Source organism: Molossus molossus, unplaced genomic scaffold (genome assembly GCF_014108415.1).
Source record: "Molossus molossus isolate mMolMol1 unplaced genomic scaffold, mMolMol1.p scaffold_m16_p_1, whole genome shotgun sequence".
Classification (NCBI taxonomy): domain Eukaryota; kingdom Metazoa; phylum Chordata; class Mammalia; order Chiroptera; family Molossidae; genus Molossus; species Molossus molossus.
Genome location: NW_023425344.1, coordinates 181,675,692 through 181,696,010, shown reverse-complemented (window position 1 = coordinate 181,696,010; position 20,319 = coordinate 181,675,692). Strand labels below are relative to the sequence as shown.

At 41.0% G+C, this 20,319-nt stretch overlaps 1 protein-coding gene across 2 annotated transcripts in view; it reads right to left on the bottom strand.

The window, feature by feature from the left end:
- Positions 1 to 965: 965 nt before the first annotated feature.
- Positions 966 to 20,319, bottom strand: part of STARD9 (StAR related lipid transfer domain containing 9) — a 129,696-nt gene continuing 110,342 nt past the window's right edge. The window contains exons 27-33 of one of the 2 annotated variants that reach the window (XM_036255709.1): positions 3,083 to 3,200; positions 2,843 to 2,961; positions 2,571 to 2,635; positions 2,236 to 2,438; positions 1,945 to 2,042; positions 1,574 to 1,732; positions 966 to 1,067 (exon numbers count right to left, since the gene is read on the bottom strand). In XM_036255709.1, the coding sequence (XP_036111602.1) occupies positions 966 to 1,067; positions 1,574 to 1,732; positions 1,945 to 2,042; positions 2,236 to 2,438; positions 2,571 to 2,635; positions 2,843 to 2,961; positions 3,083 to 3,200 (864 nt within the window). The remainder of the gene's footprint in view (positions 1,068 to 1,573; positions 1,733 to 1,944; positions 2,043 to 2,235; positions 2,439 to 2,570; positions 2,636 to 2,842; positions 2,962 to 3,082; positions 3,201 to 20,319) is intronic. The other variant, XM_036255718.1, reaches the window with a different exon arrangement.

Below are 20,319 nucleotides of genomic sequence, written 5' to 3'. Positions count from 1 at the left end.
CACATGGAATATTCAAAAGCTCAAGGTCAGCAAACCAAAAGGAAACAACCCATTCTCCACCCATCCTAGAATAGGTGCAGCAGCATGAAATGTTAAGGAAACCACTAAAACTGGGACCCAGGCTGTGAGGCAGTAAGGAATGGAACTGAGCTTCCTCCTAACAAGTCACTTACCTTCTTTAGGAGTTCCATTATGTTCTCTTCTGTCTTCAAAAGACAGTTTTTCATCTCTGAAATTCATCTTGCCTTGGCAGCCAGCACCTGGCTGCCCACTTCCTAACCACCCTATCCTCCCCTAAAGAGCTAGGCCTCACCCTAACCCCAAATCTGTCCAGCCAGCTTCTACAGCGGTCTTTTCCTTCTACTGAGCTCTGGAGTGATGTCTCCATGACAGAGTATTGCTCAATACTCCTGACTGAGGCAAAGACCCAGATGTCCTCTCCTGTGAGGAAACGGAAGGAAGAGTAGAAACTCAAGGAGAAATGATTCTGAATCACTGTTCTGGTTAGTGCAGCTGTTTTTTAAACCAGTATTCTGTTTTGGTAATACTCCCTCCCACAGTGGAACTGAATGCTGGAGTTTTCTGAACCGTCTCAGCCAATGGCTGCTTCCTACCAGCCCGAGGGCTAGGCAGCACCATGCCAGAGCACTGCGTTCTCCCCGTCCTGCGGGCTATGTCCAATCCTGATCCTTGAGTGACTTGTCTGCCATAGGGTCCCAGAGACAGGAAAGAGTGAAAAATCCAAGAAGGTGAGTTGAGTTTCATTCGTTCTGGACGTCCAGCTGTGATCAAGTCCTGACTGGGCTTCACTGGCAACTTGGGGTTCAGAGCTGTCTTCCCAGTTGGTCATAGCAGGTAGCCTCGGCTCTCCTTGCATCAGGGTATGGAGAGTAACAAGAGCTGCCCCAGCGTCTCTGGAGCATCCTGGGCCTGAATCTCAGCAGCACCATCTTGATGGTGAGACGCTAGCTACCAAGAAAGGAAGCCAGTCTGGCTATAACCAGCGGCTGCTGTTTGATGAAGGAGCTTAAGAGATGAGGCGGGAGACCTGGAGCACCAAGTTCTATCTGAAATAAAACAGGGAAGAGTCAGAAGTACAGATGGACCTGAGAGTGTGCCAGGGCACACTTCAGCCAAAAGTAGTCCCCCACTGACTGTCATGATGGGTAGAACTCCTCAGACTATCTGCAGTACAGGAACTCACAGCCCTGGGCTCTGCTGTTCACATCTAGGCATTGGCTTCACCTCCCAATGACAAAGGTCAATTCAGGGAACTGGGAGTAGAGTTGAACAGAATGGGCCGGGCTCAGTGACTCCTGTATCCCCTGAGGACCTTGGGAACAACCAGAGGAAGTAGGCTGCTGGGCTCTCTGGTAGTAGCAGCTTTAGAGAAGGTTGATCCACTCTCTCATTCTTTCCTGATTCCCCACTGACTCCCCTTACTGTGACCCATGAAGCCCTTGAGTCTTCAGCTCTCGGGGCACTGAAGTATGATGAGCAGCTAAACAAAACTCCCATGCAGGTGTGAGGTCAAATCTAGGCGTGCTGTAAGGCGGTGCACGGGGCACATCACCTGGGCCAAGTAGACAACTCTGGTGATCTCCTTTCCATCCACGGTGAGAGGTTGTAGAATCCAGGCACTGGGCAGGATCTCCCCTCGGACCATCCCTCTGCTGGGTCTCGGCATGGATGTATCATATACAGACTGAGCTGCCATGACGGAAAGGTGCCCCTGGGGACAGAGAGTGATGTGAGTCCTGCCTGCATGATGTACAGCAGACAGGGACAGGCTCCATGCAGTCATTATTGTGGAAGGCAGCTCTGGGCCAGCCTTCAATCACCCCCACTCCCACTCAAGTTGGCTTCCTTCCCCCAGAGGTCCTGAGGCCCACAAAAATGGCTTCATACAACACTCTAGCGCAAGCTCCTCCACAATATCTTTACCAACAGCAAGGCAGGCACCTCTTTGGCTTCCACGCAGACACAACAGAAATCCCGCGGCTGCTTCAGTGCACACAGGGTGGGATTGCACACCAAGTACACTGGAGGGTCAGGGATAGGCAGAGTCAGCAGGTGCACAAGGACCTTGTCCTAAATCCTTCCCAGTCCAGGGACCCCCAAGACCCCATCATTCTACAACCTGATACCCAATTGGACCCAGCCTCCCAAGAGGGCCACCTCCACTGACCTGCTACCTGTCCCCAGGCAGAGCCATGGAAGCCTCCCTGGGCTTACCCAGGTTGATGCTGTTGGTGACCCGCTGATGCAGCCTTGCTGTCTGGATGGGCTTGTGGTACAGGGGCCACAGGGTGGGGTCACTCACAGCTGCCCACACGTGAGACAGTGGCTGGGACACCACCCCAGCCCCTAGGAAGCCATGCCGAGTAGAGGAGAACACCTTGTAGTACAGCTGCACCTCCTGCTCTTCGCCCTGGTAACTGGGACGCCGAGGACAAGGAGGAGGAGGTGAAATGGTTCCAGGGTCACAAAGGAGCTCAGGGTGGAGAAGGGAAAGGAGGGAGGGTGAGCAGGACAACGGTGTTAGGACAAGACACTACAAAGGGACTTACTTCCAGCCGGCTGCTGCCTGACAACTGAAGAGATTGTGCAGATCATCTGAGCAGGCAGCCATTACCTAGGGACACAGTGACCACACCCAGTTAGTGGGTATAAACCAGACCCTTGGATTGGTCACTTGGGCCATCGTTTACCGAAGTGCCCTTTTGTCAAGATGGAGAGCCACTGAAGAAGCCACGTCGGCCTTGCCCTGCTCTTTCCCTCCCTCTTCCGCCTGGCCAAGCTCTGTTAAAGGAACCATGGGACAAGTGGAGCAGTTTCTCACGTCAGCCATACAGATGTCCACGATGTGCTTGGCCAAATCCTGGTAGGAGGACGACAAGCAGGTCCCCAGGCTGGACACACTGGACAAAGAACAGCAGCTGCCCAGAGAGGCTCTGTGACCTACAAAGAAGAGGTGGAGGCTCTGAGCCTTGGACAGCAGCAGCTTCTGAGGGACAGGAACTCCCTGGATCTAGCATTGCTTAGTCCCCAAACCAGGCAAGTGACTACGCCCACCACTTACTGTAGACCCAGCTCTTCCAGGCAGACCCAGCCAGATCCAGGTGACTGCTCCTCACTGCAGAACGGCTCCGCACATCCCCGATCCAAGAGTCTCTGGAATCAGGCGAGTTTGTGTCCCCCTGCAGAACAGAAGATGCTCAAGACCAGAGCAGAGGAAGATAGAAGCAGAACACCAAAAAGCCAGTGCAGCATCATCTCTGCCTCTGAGATACACCAACAGCTTCCAACATAAAGACTGAATGAAAAAGACCTTCCCTATTGGAATTCAGGAGGTCAGATGCCCTGAGAGGTCAAAAGCAATAGAAACCAGTCCCTTGTAGGAAAGTTCCACAAGGAATCAGAATGATTCAGAATGAACTGGGGCCTGAGAGGACCATGTACCAGGGGTCAATGGCTGGGGGACCTTCTGTACCACTGTGGCAACAGGAATGAGGCCATGGCTGGAGCTGGGTTTAATATGGGCAAACAAAACCCGAATGGGAGGTGGGATAGGGAGGAAAAGCAACAGGCTGGGGAAAGCGTGACCCTTGGCCCCAGCCCCAGGTATAGCAGCTAAGTCAAAGGTCCTAATTTGGAACCAGATGGAGATAATTCTCTGGATCTGCGATACAATCACTTCACCTTTAACCTCAGCCAGTTCCTCAATGACATGACTTTTGACCTCTGCTGGGTCTATAGGCACCCACCATACTACCCATCATCAGTTTCTAACCTAGTGCTACTTTACAGACAAGAAGAGGTGAACAAAGAGCTATCTCCTTGCCTTTCTTCCTGCTGCAATATACAAGTGGCCTTTCTGACTCAGGCAGATTGAGATCTCGATGGCCCTTCTTAGGAATCTTTCACTACTGATGCTCTTCACTTGTCCCTCTTCACTAGATTCTTCCTGTTAGCATTTAAGCATGCGAATCGTCGCCTACCTTTAAAAACCTTTCTAAAGGCGGCTCTGCTCTCCCGCCCTTCACAGGTTGACTTCTTGAAAGGACTGTCACAGGTTGCCATCCCCCACATCTTAGTCCCTTCTGAACCTCCTCACCACTTCACCAAGCAGTGACTCCCGAGGTGCCCAAGATGTCCATGTGGCTGGATCTGGTGAACAACCCTCAGTCCTCAACTTACCGAGCCCCGGCGCCCTTCCCCTCAGCCCGGCTTCCGGGCTCTATGGTGTTCCTTCCCGTTGCCTTTGTTGGCTCATCCCCCTCAAACCTACGTGGATATTTTGGGATTTTTTTCAAGACTCAAGCCTAAGCCCTATTTTCTCACTCTATAGTATACTCCTAGGTGATCCTACTACCACCAGTGCTACATTGATGACTTCCAAAAATATATCTCTGTGAATTAATAAATACTGCTGAGTCAGTGGTCATCACTTGAAAAAAAAGGTTTTACATCAGAAATCCATTTTATACTTAATGCCAAAATAAGTTCTTTATGCTTTGTGACTCAAAAATATAAGGGGTGGGGGAGAATTTAATATTATGACAAGAAAATAAAAATGTAAAAAATCTCATAGTGAGAAAATGCCTTCCTAAACAAGGCACAAAATCCAGAAGCCATGAAAGAAAAGATGGATAAAAGCGAGACAACATAAAGTTAATTTTTTTCATATAGTAATAAATATTAAGAAGCACAAACACACAACTAGGAGAAAACAATGGCCTCTCAAATGACCAAAAAAAGGGCAATTTTCTTACTATAAAGAAGAGCCTCCAAAAACCAAAGGAGAACAAGCAAACAGAGAGAGAGGGGCACAGGACACTGGCAGGCAGAGCAAAGACCAAAGGGCTTTTTTTTTTTTTTATCCTCACCCGAGGACATTTTTCCGTTTTTTATTCAGATAGAGTGGGAGGAGGGAAAGGAAGAGAGAGAGAGAGAAACATCGACGTGAAGGGACACATCGAGTGGCTGCCACCCGCACGACCAACCAGGGCCGGGGACAAACTGCAACCGAGGTACGCGCCCTTAGCGGGAACCGAACCCTGGTCTCTCAGGCCGACGCTCTAACGCTGAGCCAAACCAGCCAGGGCCCAAAGGGCTTTTAAACATATGAAAGCACTTGATCTCAGATACAAGAAGAGGGTTACTGATTAAAACTGAACAGAAATACTATTTATGCCTATCAGACTGGCAAAGACTGAAGAAAAAAATCCCTTGATAACATTCTGTTAAGCAGAGTGTGGGTAAATGGGCCCTGTTACGTAGTGTTAGTTGAGGCTGTAAATTAGTGTGTTGTGGATTTGAACGAGAGACCCAGAGAATACAGTGCCCTTGGATCTTGAAGAAATTACGAGAGGGAGAATTACTAGGACGGAAAAAGGAATGCGTAGCAAAGAACTGGAAGTGAGCAGAGTCCACTTAATCTAGCAGAAAAACGACAACTCTGAGTGCAAACATCACAAACAGTGAAATGCTGTAACAAAAGGTAAAGGGAAAAAGGAAAGAAAGTGGAAATAATACACTGATCTCATGTTTTATGGACAGGGTGAAAAGAAAACTGCTAAATCAAGAAATAAAGACCATTTAGCTCTGGCCGGTTTGGCTCAGCGGTTAGAGCGTCGGCCTGCGGTCCTGAGAGACCCGGGTTTGGTTCCCGCTAAGGGCATGTACCTCGGTTGCAGTTTGTCCCCGGCCCTGGTTGGGTCGTGTGGGTGGCGGCCACTCGATGTGTCCCTTTCACATTGATGTTTCTCTCTCTCTCTCTCCCTCCCACACTCTATCTGAACAAAAAATAGAAAAAATGTCCTCAGGTGAGGATAAAAAAAAAAAAAAAAAGAAATAAAGACCATTTAAAGATATAAAAGTGATCATTAAAAGAATTTAAAAAAGAAGACTTCCAGCCCTGGCCGGTTTGGCTCAGCGGTTAGAGCATCGGCCTGTGGTCCTGAGAGACCCGGGTTCGGTTCCCGCTAAGGGTGCGTGCCTCGGTTGCAGTTTGTCCCCGGCCCTGGTTGGTCGTGCGGGTGGCAGCCACTCGATGTGTCCCTTTCACGTCGATGTTTCTCTCTCTCTCTCTCTCTCTCTCTGTTCTTCTCTCTCCCTCCCACTCTACCTGAACAAAAAATGGAAAAATGTCCTCCGGTGAGGATTAAAAAAAATAAAAAATAAAAAAATAAATATAAATAAATAAATAAATTAAAAAAAAAAAAGACGACTTCCAAATTATAAGACATACACCCCCCAAAGCTGAGAAAACACAGACTACATAATGAGGATAAAACAACAAAAACAATTCTTAGATGTATATTCATGACCAAAGTAACCGCAATAAATATAAAAAATAGAAGTCATACTTTCTCTGAAATCATACGTTCTCTCAAACACATACCAAATAAACAAAAAATTAACAAAATCAGGAAACATAAGGACCTTTCTACCAAAAAAGTGTTTAAGAACTCTTTCTTATCCTGTTCAGTTTGGTTCAGCAGTTAGAGCATCAGCCCGCAGACCAAAGAGTCGTGGGTTCAATTCTGATCAAGGGCACATACCTTGCTTGGTTTCAGTTCGGTCCCTGGCTCTGGTTGGGGTCATGCGGGAGGCAACCAGTCAGTGTGTCTCTCTCACATTGATGTTTCTCTCTCCTCTCTCCTCCTCTCTCCTTTCTCTCCTCTCCTCTCCCGCTCTCCCTTCCTCCCTCTCACTCTATCTGAAGATAAATAGAAAAATACCCTTGGGTGAGAATTTAAAAACAAACAAAAACTCAACATTGGGTCAAAAGAGAAACACAAACTGAAATGGCAAAATTACTATAAAACACAGATAATAAAAACATATCACAATTTATGGGATACAACTAAAGCACTGTTCAGAGGGGAATTTTTAACTTTAAATATTTACATTAATGAAAAAAATAGCCCAGCCGGTGTGGCTCAGTGGATTAAATACTGCCCCATGGACTGAGAGGTCCCAGTTCAATTCCAGGTCAGGGCACATGCCCGGGTTGTGGGCTAGATCCTCAGTAGGGGGCATGCAGGAGTCAGCCGATCAATGTTTCTATCTCTCCCTTCTTCTCTAAATAAATAAAACATATTTTTTAAAACAGAAAAAATTTTACTACTATATGCCAACATATTTGATAAGTTAGACGAAATGGACAAATTCCTAAAGAGACACAACTACTGAAATTAACTCAAGAAGAAATAGAAAATCTGAATAGACAATTAAGATACTGAATAAGTAATACAAAAATTCCCACAAAGAAAATTTCAAGATGTATCCCTAGCTTCATTAGCAAAATCTACCAAACATTTAAAGAAGAATTAACAAAAATCCTTCACAGTTCTTCCAAAAAAATAAAAGAGGGAACACTTCCCAACTTATTCTATGGGACCAAATTACCCTGATACAAGAACACCACAAAGGAACTACAGGCCAATACCCTGTTTGCAGACATAAAAATCCTCAACAAAATGCTAGTAAACTGACTTGAGCAACATGTAAGGAGGATTATACACCATGAGCAAGTGTGACTTATCCCAGGAATACAAGATTAGTTCAATATATATATATATATAAAAAATCAATGTAATACACCATAGTAATAAAATTAAGTATCCCACATTATCATCTCAATAGATGCAGAAAAAGTATTTAACTATATCTAACACCTTTTTGTGATTTACCTAATAAGCTAGAACTAGAAGATTTCTTCAACCTGATAAAGATTATCTACAAAGAACATACAGCTAACATACTTAATGGTAAAAGGCTGGATGGTTTTCTCCTAAGATCAGTAACAAGACAAGGATGTCTGCTCTCAACATTTCTATCTAACACTGTGCTGGTGACTCTAGCCTGGGTAATTAGGCAAGAAAACAGCAACAACAACAAAGGCAGATGATGTGATCTTATATATAAAATATCCTAAGGAATCTACTAAAAAACTGTTAGAACTAATAAATGACTTCAGCAAGGGTACAGGAGACAAGATCAATATACAAAAATCAATTGTATTTCTGTATAGCAGCAATGAGCAAACCAAAAATGAAATTAAGGAAACAGGTCCATTTATAATAACATTAAAAGAAATAAAATACTTAGGGACAAATTTAACAAAGGAAATGCAAAACTTATACTCTGAAAACTACAGAACATTGTTGAACATAAAAAAGACCTGAATAAGTGGAAAGATATCTCATATTCATGGATCAAAACACTTAATATTAAGATGAGAACATTCCCCAAATTGAACTACAACTTCAGTATAATCCCAGCCGATTTCTTTGCACAAATTGACCATCTGAAAATCCATGTGGAAATTAAAGGGACCCAGAATAGCCAAAACCATCTTGAAAAAGAACAAAGTGGGAGGACACACACTTTTGGATTTCGAAATCTACTACAAACCTAAATACTAATCAAGATAGTGTACTCCTGGCATAAGGGTAGACATATAATTTAGTGGAACAGAGTTAAGAGCCCAGAAGTAAATCCATATATCTATGGTCAGTTAATCTTAGACAAGGGTACCAGGACAATTCAATGGAGAAAAAGATTATTTGAACAAATGGCCCTGGGGCAACTGGATATCCACATACAAAAGAATGAAATTTGACCCCTAACTCTCACTATATACAAAACTTGATTCAAAATGGATCAAAGACCTAATATAGGAACTAGACCTATAAAACTATTAGCATAAAATATAGGCATAATCTTTGTGACCTTAGATTAGTCAATAGTTTGTTAGATATGAAACCAAAAGCATAAGCAACAACAAAAAACTGGACATGATCAAAATTAAAAACTTTTGTGCTTCAAAGGACACCATCAAGAAAGTGAAAAGACAACACAGAATGGAAGAAAATTTTTATAAATCAGCCCTGGCCGGTTTGGCTCAGTGGTTGGAGGGTTGGCCTGCGGTACAGAGAGACCCAGGTTCGTTCCCGCTAAGGGCATGTACCTCGGTTGCAGTTTGTCCCCCGCCCTGGTTGGTCGTGCGGGTGGCAGCCACTCGATGTGTCCCTTCACGTCGATGTTTCTCTCTCTCTCCCTTCCTCTCTCTCCCTCCCGCTCTATCTGAACAAAAAATGGAAAAATGTCCTCGGGTCAGGATAAAAAGAAAAAAGTTTATAAATCATATAACTGATAGGGGACTGGTAATAATGTATATAAAGAATTCTTAAACTGCCTGGCCAGTGTGGCTCAGTGGTTGAGCACTGACCCATGTACCAAGAGGTCGCTGGTTTGACTCCCGGTCAGGGCACATGCCCAGGTTGGGGGCCAAACCCCCAGTGGGGGGCATGCAGGAGGCGGCCAATTGATGTTCTCTCTCATCGATGTTTCTATCTCTCTCTCTCCCTTCCTCTTTCTCTAAAAAAAAAAATTAATAAAGAAAAAAAAAATTTAATGGACAAAAGATCTGAATAGATATTTCCCCAATGAAAATTTATAAATGACCAATAGATTTATAAATGACATGAAAAGATACTTAACACCATTAATTGTCAGGACAATGCAAATTAAAACTACAATGAGGTACCACTTCAAATCCACTGGGATGACTATAATAAAAAAGATATATTAAAATAAAAAGCTGTTTTGGCCAGGATATGAAGAAGTAAGCTGTTCATTCATTGCTAGTGGAATATGCAGCCAGTTTAAAAACCAGTCTGGCAGCTCTTCAAAGAGTAAAACGTAGAGCTGCCCTATGATCCATCAGTAAAACTCCTAGGTGTATACCGAAGAGAAATGAAAACATATGCTAACAGAAACTTGTACATGAATCTTCATACCAGCATTATTCAGAATACGTAGGAATGTGGAAACAACCTAAGTGTCCATCAATTGATAAAAAGATAAATAAAATGTGATATATTCATACAATGTGATATTATTGGCCATAAAAAGAAATGTAGCTTTGCCCTGGCTGGCTTGGCTCAGTGGTTAGAGTGTTGGCCCTCAGACCAATGAGTCTTGGGTTCAATTCTGGTCAAGAGCACGTACCTGGTTGCCATTTGGCCCCAGCCCTGGTTGGGGTTGTGCAGTAGGTAACCAGTCGATGTGTCTCTCTCACATTGATATTTCTCTCTCTCTCCCTCCCAATCTATCTGAAGATAAATAGAAAAATATGGTTGGGTGAGGATTTAAAAAAAGAAATGAAATTGTGATACATACTACAATGTGAATGAACACTTGTGAGTTGAATGACTATCCTCCAAAAAAGATGTGTTGAAGTATCTATGAATGTGTCTTTGCAGTGTGCCCTACATCCTATGACTGGTGTCCTTATAAGGAGGCCATGTGAAGACACAGGGACAGAGACACAGAGAGAACGTTAAGTAATTCAGAAGCAGAGGTTGGAGTGATGCCACGGATTGCTTACAACCACCAGCAGCTCAGAGATAGGCATGGGACAGACTCTCCCCCACAGGGTTTCCAAAGGAAGCATGGTCCTGTCAGTGCCCTGATTTCAAACTTCTAGCCTCAAGAGCTATGAGAGAAAACATTTCTAATGTTTTAGACCAACTTGTCTATGATAATTTGTTACAGAAGCCCTAGAAAATTATTACAAACCTGAAAACATCATGCTAAGTGAAAGAAGCCATTCACAAAGGCCCACGTGCTGTATGAGTCCATTTATGTGAAATGTCCAGATTAGTGCTTACCTAGGATTGAGAACAGTGGGTCTGGGAGTGACAATAGTGGACGTGGATTTCATTCTGGGGTGATGAAAATGTTCTAAAATTAACTGTGCTGCTGGATACACAATTCTGTGAATATACTAAAAGCCAATAAATTATAACAACAACAATAAAAGAATAAATGAAGTATAGTAAAGAAGTGCTCAACAAAAGGATGGGCATGTTACAAGGGCATAGGACCCTATCTGAAGGAACTTCAAATAATGAAATCTGGAACAATCTGAGCAATGGAATTTATAATGATAATATTGGCCTATAACACATAAAACATTAGTCCAAACTGAACAAGATGAATAACTCAATAAAATAAATAGGAAGAGAAGATATAACACATCCTTATAGAAAATTTTCAATTAATAAATGTAGAAGTAATAAAGAAAATGCAAAATCGTCATTAAAATACCATAGTGATCATTTTCTTAGGCAAGATCCAGCAACAGATGCTAAAATAAGTGAGCAAAAGTTTGAGAAAAATAGGATATTTGCATAGTTTCAAAGCATCTCTCCCAAGATGTTTATTAATTATAAAGGAAAAATAGTAACTTTTCAGTGGCGAGATCCCAGACTCCACGGTAACTTCAAGGTTAACATCAGTAATCAGACATAGTGACACTGTATCCTCTGACCTAATGTAGTGAAAATAAAACACTGTGTGGGGCATACATTTGTTGTTCCTCTCAAATTCTAATTTAACTGGCATCCTGTGTTTTTCTTTCTTTATCTGGCAACCTCAACATTGTTTCTAGGGTATTCTTGCCAAAAATGCATAACGGCAATCTAATCATGAGAAAACAGCAGACAAACAAATTCTACAAAGTTACTGACCATGAGACAAGGACAGACTGTGAAATTAACACAGGAAAAAAGAAATAATAATAATAACAACAGAACGGAAAATAACAAGTTAGAATCAAAACTGTCTCCAGAGAGATAGAAAATCTGTCGAAAGTTGGCAAACTTTCTCTGTAAAGGAGTAAATAAGAAGTATTTAGGCGCCCCGGCCGGTTTGACTCAGCGGTTAGAGCATTGGCACGTGGACCAAAGAGTTGTGGGTTCGATTCCAGTCAAGGGCACATACCTTGGTTGCGGTTCGTCCCCGGCCCTGGTCGGGGCCAGGGTCATGCAGGAGGCAGCCAGTCGACATGTCCCTCTCATGTTGATGTTTCTTTCTCTCCCTCTCCTCCTCTCTCTCCCCTTCCTTCCCACTCTAACTGAAGATAAATGGGAAAATATCCTCAGGTGAGGATTTAAAAAAAAAATTTTTTTTTAAGGCTTCGTGGACCAATGGAGTAGTTGCAACTACTTGCCTCGGCCATTGTAGCATAAAAGCAACCACAGACAACACATAAATGGGTGAGGCTGTATTCCAGTAAAACGTTACTTACAAAAACAGGCAGTGGGCATATATGGCCAAAGAGCCACAGTTTGCCAACCCCTGATCTCAAGGGACCACTATCCATAGAAGCAACTTTCCAAAAAACTAATCCCCCTCCAATATCAGGCTTTATCAGTTTCCCAGTAAAATTATACCAAGTTTTAAAAGATTTTCATTCTAAAAATGTTTTTCACCTTCCATCCCCACTTCCCTCTCCCACCTATCTTAAATCATTCTGACACAAGGGGTATGTCTTTTTGTTTGTATGTGTTCTTGTAAAAAGGACAGTTGTGAGTCTATATAGTTTTAATTTATACAAATAGTGTTATGCCTCACTGTTTCATAGTGTTTTCATTCATTACTTTACCTTAGAGTCCACCTAATCTGTTCACTCTAACTTTTCTTTTTTATTCCTCACCCAAGGATATTTTTCCATTTATCATCAGATAGAGTGGGGGCGAGGGGAGAAACATTGATGTGATAGAGCCACACTGACTGACTGCTTCCCGCATGACCCGCCCAGGGCTGGGGAAAAACTGCAACCGAGGTACATGCCCTTGACCAGAATCAAACCTGAGACTCATTGGTCCACGGGCCGACTCTCTAACCACTGAACCAAACCATCCAGGGCTTGACTCTAACCCTTGAATCGTATTCCATCTGTGAATTGACCACATTTCACCTATCCATTCTCTCAGGGATGGAGTCTCTAATGGCTTCCCGCTATCCACCACTTCAAATAATACTTTAATAAACAATTTTATACGTGTTCCCGCATAAACTCTGCAAGTGTTGCTGGGTTATAACCCTATAAGGGTTCCTATATCCCCAAAGTCCTGTCAATATCTTGCATCATTCAGCTTTCTAATTTTTGACAATTTAATAGGTCTAAGGTTTCCATTAGTTTTGTAACTATTCCTAAACACCGAAAAAGAAAGAAAATCTTCACCCTTTTTACTGTAAAAGGAGTATAACATTGATACCAAAACCTGAAATATATTGCAAAACCAAAACTACAGAAAAAAAAAAACCATAAATATTGAAGCCAAATCCTGAACATTAGCAAATAAACTGACAATACATTAAAATAATAATACATGATATGCTTAAGTATATAATGTATTTATTTACAGGATTAATTCCAAGACTACAAGAATGGTTCAATATTAGCCCCTAAATCAACCAATCAATCAAATGATATCTCCAAAGACTCTGAAAACTATTCTGGATAAGAATACTCTATAAAATAGGAATAGATGGATACTTCCTTAGCATTACAAAATATTATCTATCTTAGTAGTGTTCAGCTTCAATGGAGAAACACTAGAAGCATGCCTAATAAATCCTGGAATAATTGAAGCAAGGAAGCTCACTGTCATCACTATTATTTTGTTTATGCTGGGAATACTAGGTAATTCCATTAAAAATAGAAAAAAATAGGAGTACAAAAATTGGAAAGGAGCCCTGGCCAGTTTGGCTCAGCGGTTAGAGCGTTGGCCTGCTGTCCAGAGAGACCCGGGTTCAGTTCCCGCTAAGGGCACGTGCCTCAGTTGCGGTTTGTCCTCAGCCCTGGTTGGGTCATTTGGGTGGCAGCCACTCGATGTGTCCCTTTCACGTCAATGTTTCTCTCTCTCTCTCTCCCTCCCACTTTATCTGAACAAAAATGGGAAGGTGTCCTCGGGTAAGGATAAAAAAAAAAAATGGAAAGGAAATGGTAAAATGACCACTATTTGTAGAGGATGTGGATGTATATCTAAAAAAAATCTAAAATGCAGGGCCGTATCGTATGGTAGCCACTAGCAACATGTGGTTATGGAGCATGTGAAGTGTGGCTAGTGTGACTTAAGTACAAACTTTTAAATTTAATCCAGCTATTATTAAATGAAGATAACTACCTGTGTTAGTGGTTACTGGATTAGTGTAGCTCTAGAGAGCTACACTCTAGAGCTACAAACAATATGGACACAAACAATATGGACACAAAACTAATACAAAGTAATCAACATCTTTCATACATACTAAAAACCAGATAGAATATATAAAGGAAGAGAAATCCTCTTTACAATAGTAATTAAAAAAAAAAAAGATAAAAGACAAGAATAAATTTGAAAGGAAATTTGAGAGACATATGAAGGAAACTTAAATGTAAAAAGAATGTTTGAACCTACCATGTTCTTGGTCAGGAAATTCCATATGTGAAATGTGATTTCTCCCTATGCTGATTCATAAATCGAACATGATCTCATTAAAAATACTAACAACTTTTTATCATTGAACTAAACAAGCTGATCCTGAATTTCATATAAAAATAAACAAGAAAGAACAGCAGCAGAGGATTGGGAGCTGAGAGCACCCCCTGGCAACAGCAGCAGCAGCAGCAGCAGCGCAAAGTGGGAGCTGACATTCGCCTCCAGCAGCAGCAGCAATTGATCAAGAACTGAGCCCCACCAGGTAGCAGTGCACTCCAGCAGTACACCAGGTGGACCCACACACCCCAGCAATGCCTACCATGACAGACCAATACCAGCCGCCAATTGTCAATCCTCCAGGACCCACAGCAGGCAAGAGGTAACATGCACCAAAACAGGCTGGGAGGCACAGCAGCCTTATTTGATACACACCGACCTGCCTACACATCCCAACATCCCTCGCCGGACGTGGAACTACCAGACTGCTAAAATGGTGAGACAAAGAAACAACACCCAAAAAGGAACTACACAAAATAGAAGCAAGCAATTTGTCAGATGAAGAATTCAAAGCAATGATTTTAAGGGCACTCAAACAATTTAGTGAGAACTACAGGCAACTTAATGAGAATTATAAAGAGCTCAGTGAAAACTACATCAGCATAAAAAAATAGGTAGAAGCTATGAATAAAAATCAAGTGGAAATAAAGAATGATATAGCTGATATAAAAAATACCTTAGAAGAAGCTAAAGACTGAATCAGTGAGTTAGAAGACAAGGTAGAAAAAAACACCCAAATAGAGCAGCAAAAGAAAAAAAAATTAAAAAGCAGGAAGAGAGTTTAAGTGAGCTTTGGACAATACGGAACGTATGTAACAACATTCACATGATAGGGGTACCAGAGGGAGAAGAATTGGAGAAAGGAATAGAGAACCTGTTTGAAGAAATAATAACAGAAAACTTCCCTAATTTGGTGAAGAAAAAACTCACACAAGTCCAGGAAACACAGAGAGTCCTAAGCAAGATGAACCCAAAAAGACCCACAGCTAGACACATCATAATTAAAATGGCAACATTAAAGACAAGAAAAGAATTTTAAAGGAAGCGAGACAGAAAGTTACCTACAAGGGAGCCCCCATTGGACTGTCAGCTGATTTCTCAACAGAAATACTGCAGGCCAGAAGGGAGTGGCATGAAGTATACAAAGTAATGAAAGGCAAGGGTCTGAATCCAAGACTACTCTATCCAGCAAGGCTATCATTCAAAATTGAAGGTGAAATAAAAAGCTTCACAGACAAAAAAATCTAAAGAAATTTACTACCACCAAACCAGCACTACAAGAAATGTTAAAGGGACAGAAGCAGGAAGCAGGAAGCAGGAGGAGGAGGAGGAGAGCAGGAGGAGAGCAGGAGGAGAGGAGGAGGAGGAGGAGCAGGAGGAGAGGAGGAGGAGAGCAGGAGGAGAGGAGGAGGAGAGGAGGAGGAGAGGAGGAGGAGAGAAGAGGAAGAAGGTAGAAGGAAGCAGCAGCAGAAGAAAGAGAGAGAGAGAGAGAGAGAGAACAAATGCAGGCATAAAATAAAAATAGCAACTAGTAAGTATCTATCAATAATAACCTTAAACGTAAAGGGTTTAAATGCTCCAATCAAAAGACAAAGCGTAGCTGATTGGATAAAAAAACATTATATATATATACATGTATATATATGTGTGTGTGTGTGTGTGTGTGTGTGTGTGTGTGTGTGTGTGTATATATATGCATGCTGTTTACAAGAGACCCACCTCACAACAAAAGACTCACACAGGATGAAAGTGAAGGGATGGAAAAAATTTTCCAGGAAAATGGAAATGGAAATAATTTTTAAAAAGCTGGTGTAGCAATACTCATATCTGATAAGATAGTCTTCAAAACGAGGGCCATAATAAGAGACAAAGGTGACTACATAATATTAAGGGGATCGATCCAACAACAGGATATAACCCTGGTAAACATATATGCACTGAATATAGGAGCACCAAAATATATTTTAAAACTTTGGGAGGACTTCAAGGGAGAGCTCAATAGCAATACAATCATAGTGGGTGACTTTAACACCCCACTGACACCACTGGATATATCTTCTAGACAAAAAGTTAACAAGGAAACAGAGTCCTTAAATAATGAACTAGATCAGTTGGACTTAATTGATATTTATAGAACATTTCACCCAAAGCTGCAGAATACACATTCTTTTCAAGTGCACATGGGATGTTCTCAAAGACAGACCACATGTTAGGACACAAAGTCTCTACAAATTCAAGAAGATTAAAATCATATCAAGCATCTTCTCAGATCACAATGGCATGAAACTAGAAATCGATGACAATAAAAACATTCAAACACATGGAGGCTAAATAGCATGTTATTAAACAATGAATGAGTTACAATGAGATAAAGAAATAAATACAAAACTCCTAGTGAAAATGAACACACAATACAAAATCTATGGGACAGAGCAAAAGCAGTAGTGAGAGGGAAATTCATAGCAATACAGGCCTACCTCAAGAAAGAAGAAAAATTACTAATAAACTATCTAAACCAACAACTTAAAGATTTATAAAGAGAACAAAAAGAAAAACCCAGAGTTAGTAGAGGAAAGGTAAAAATCAGAGCAGAAATAAATGGCATAGAGACTAAAAAAAACAACAAAACAAAACAAAACAAAAAAAAAGATCAATGAAACCAAGAGCTGGTTCTTTGAAAAGATAAACAAGATTGATCAACCTTTAGCCAGACTGACCAAGAAATAGAACCCAAATTAATAAAATCAGAAACGAAAGAGGTGAAGTAACAACGGACATCACAGAAATACAAATTTGCCAACCTAGGCGAAATGGACAAATTCTCTGAATCACATACTATTCCAAAACTCAAGTGGGAAGTCAAAAAACCTATACAGACTGATAACAATTAAGGAAATAGAAGGAAATCAATGAAATCCCATCAAACAAAAGCCCTGGTCCAGATGGCTACACAGGGGAGTTTTACCAAACATTTAAAGAATAATCACCTATTCTCCTCAAACTATTTCAAAAACTTCAAGAGGAAGGAAGACTTCCAAGCTCTTTATATGAGGCCAGCATAATTCCAATTACAAAACCAGATAAAGATACTACAAAGAGCCCTGGACAGTTTTGCTCAGCGGTTAGAGCATTGGCCTGCGGTCTGGAGAGACCCGGGTTTGGTTCCCTCTAAGGGCATGTACCTTGGCTGCAGTTTGTCCCCAGCCCTGGTTGGTTTGTGTAGGTGGCAACCACTTGATGTGTCCCTTTCACGTCGATGTTTCTCTCTCTCTCTCTCCCTCTCTCTCTCTCTCTCTGTCCCTCCCTCCCTCCCTCCCTCCCTCCTGCTCTATCTGAACAAAAAATGGAAAAATGTCATCAGGTGAGGATTTAAAAAAAAAAAAAAAAGATACTACAAAGAGAAAATTATAGGTCAATATCCCTGATGAACATAGATACAAAATCCTCAACAAAATCTTAGCAAATCCAATCCAGCAATACATTAAAAAAATTATAGCCCTGGCCGGTTTGGCTCAGCGGTTAGAGCATTGGCCTGAGGACCAAAGAGTCCTGGGTTCGGTTCCTGCTAGGGGTGCGTACCTCTGTTGCAGTTTGCCCCTGGCCCAGATTGGGGTCATGTGGATGGCAGCCAGTCGATATGTCTCTCTCACATCTGCTCTATATGAAGATAAATGCAAAAATGTCCTAGCGTGAGGATAAAAAAAATAATTATACACCACAACCAAGTGGGATTTATTACAGGAATGCAGGGTTGGTACAATATTCATAAATCAATAAGTGTGATATACCACATAAACAAAATGAAAGATAAAAATCATGTGATCATATTAATAGATGCTGAAAATGCATTTGACAAAATCTAGCATCCTTTTTTTATAAAAACTCTCAGCAAAGTGAGAATAGAAGAATCGTATCTGAACATAATAAAGGTCATTTATGACAAACCTACAGCCAACATCATACTCAATGGGCAGAAACTAAAAGCATTTCTCTTAAGAACAGGAACAAGACAGGAATGTCCACTTTCACCATTCTTATTTAACATAGTACTAGAAGTCTTAGCCACAGCAAGACAAAAAAATAAATAAATAAAAGGGATCCAAATTAGAAAGAAAGAAGTGAAACTGTCATTATTTGCAGGTGACATGATATTGTACATAGAAAACCCTAAAGACTCCATCAAAAATCTACTAGATTTAATAAATGAAGTTGGCAAAGTAGCAAGATACAAAATCAACATCCAAAAATCATTGGCATTTTTATACACCAATAATGAATACACAGAAAGAGAAACAAAAAATCCCATTTACAATTGCAACAAAAAAATTAAGATAACTAGGAATAAACTTAACCAAAGAAGTAAAGAACCTGTTCACAGAAAACTACAGGACATTGAAAAAAGAAATAGAGGAAGATATAAAAAAGTGGAAGCATATACCTTGTTCATGGATTGGAAGAATTAACATATTAAACTGTCCATACTACCCAAAGCAATCTATAGATTCAATGCAATCCCCATTAAAATACCAACAACATATTTCACAGAACTAAAACAAACACTCCAAAAGTTAATATGGAACCAAAAAAGACCCTGAATAGCCACAGCAATCTTGAAAAAGAACAACGTAGGAGGGATCACATTACCAGACATAAGGTTATACTACAAAGCCATTGTAATCAAAACAGCCTGGTACTGGCACAAGAGCAGGTATATAGATCAGTGGAACAGAACACAGAACACAGAGATTGACCCAAGACATTATGTTCAATTAATATTTGACAAAGGGGGCAAGAGCATACAATGGAGTAAAGATAGCCTCTTTAATAAATGGTGTTGGGAAAACTGGACAGCTACATGCAAAAAAATGAAACTAGACCCCCAACTTATACCATAGACAAGAATAAACTCAAGTCTGTCAGAGTTCTCAGCAGACCGCCTTGCACCAACTCATGTACATAGAAGTAAATGTTAATTGCAATTACAGTTTGTTATTTTTTAAATTTAAGATATATAAACAAAATTAGCCACTAAATATGTATGGTGTTTCTACTGTTGACTAAACTGATGAATTGGGTGTGTGGTCATGAGTACAGGGGAGAGGTAGCTGAGGCAGAAGCTTGAGAAGTTTTTATTGTGAATGATAGAAACTTATTAGATTCTGCGCATTGATAAACGATTGGATAAAGAAGATGTGGTGTATATATGCACTGGAATATTACTCAGTCATGAAAAAATGAAATATTCCCATTTGCAACAACATGGATGGACCCAGAGGGTATTATACTAAGTGAAATAAGGCAGAGAAGGACAAATACCATATGATTTCACTTATAAGTGTAATCTAAAGAACAAAGTAAATGAATAAAACAAACAGAAACAGACTCTTACATATAGAGAAAAAAACTGATAGTTACCAGAGGGTAGTAGGGCTGGGGGCTGGATGGAAATGGTGAAGGGATTAAGAGGTACAAATTGGTAGTAATAGTCATAGGAATATAAAGTACAGCATAGGGAATATAGTCAATAATACTGTAATAACTATGCACGGTGCCAGGTGGTTACTAGAATTACTGGAGGGATCACTTTGTAAACTATATAAATGTTTAACCACTATGCTGTAATCCTGAAACCAATATAAAGTAATACTGAATGTCAACTGTAACTAGGGGGGACAATGTTGAGAAAGGGAAAGAATAAATTTTCACTTTTGGGGAAAAATAAAGAAGAAACTCAAAATGGATAAAAGACTTAAATGTGATTCATGAATACATAAAAATCCTAGAAGAAAATGTAGGCAACAAAATCTCAGACTTCACATGCAGCAGAATTTTCACTGATACAATGCCTAAGGCAAGAGAAACAAAGGAAAAAATTAATACATGGGACTACATCAAGCTAAAAAACTTCTGCACAGCAAAAGAAACAAGCATTAATGGAAAGGGAACCCACTATATGAGAGAGCATAATTGTCAATGA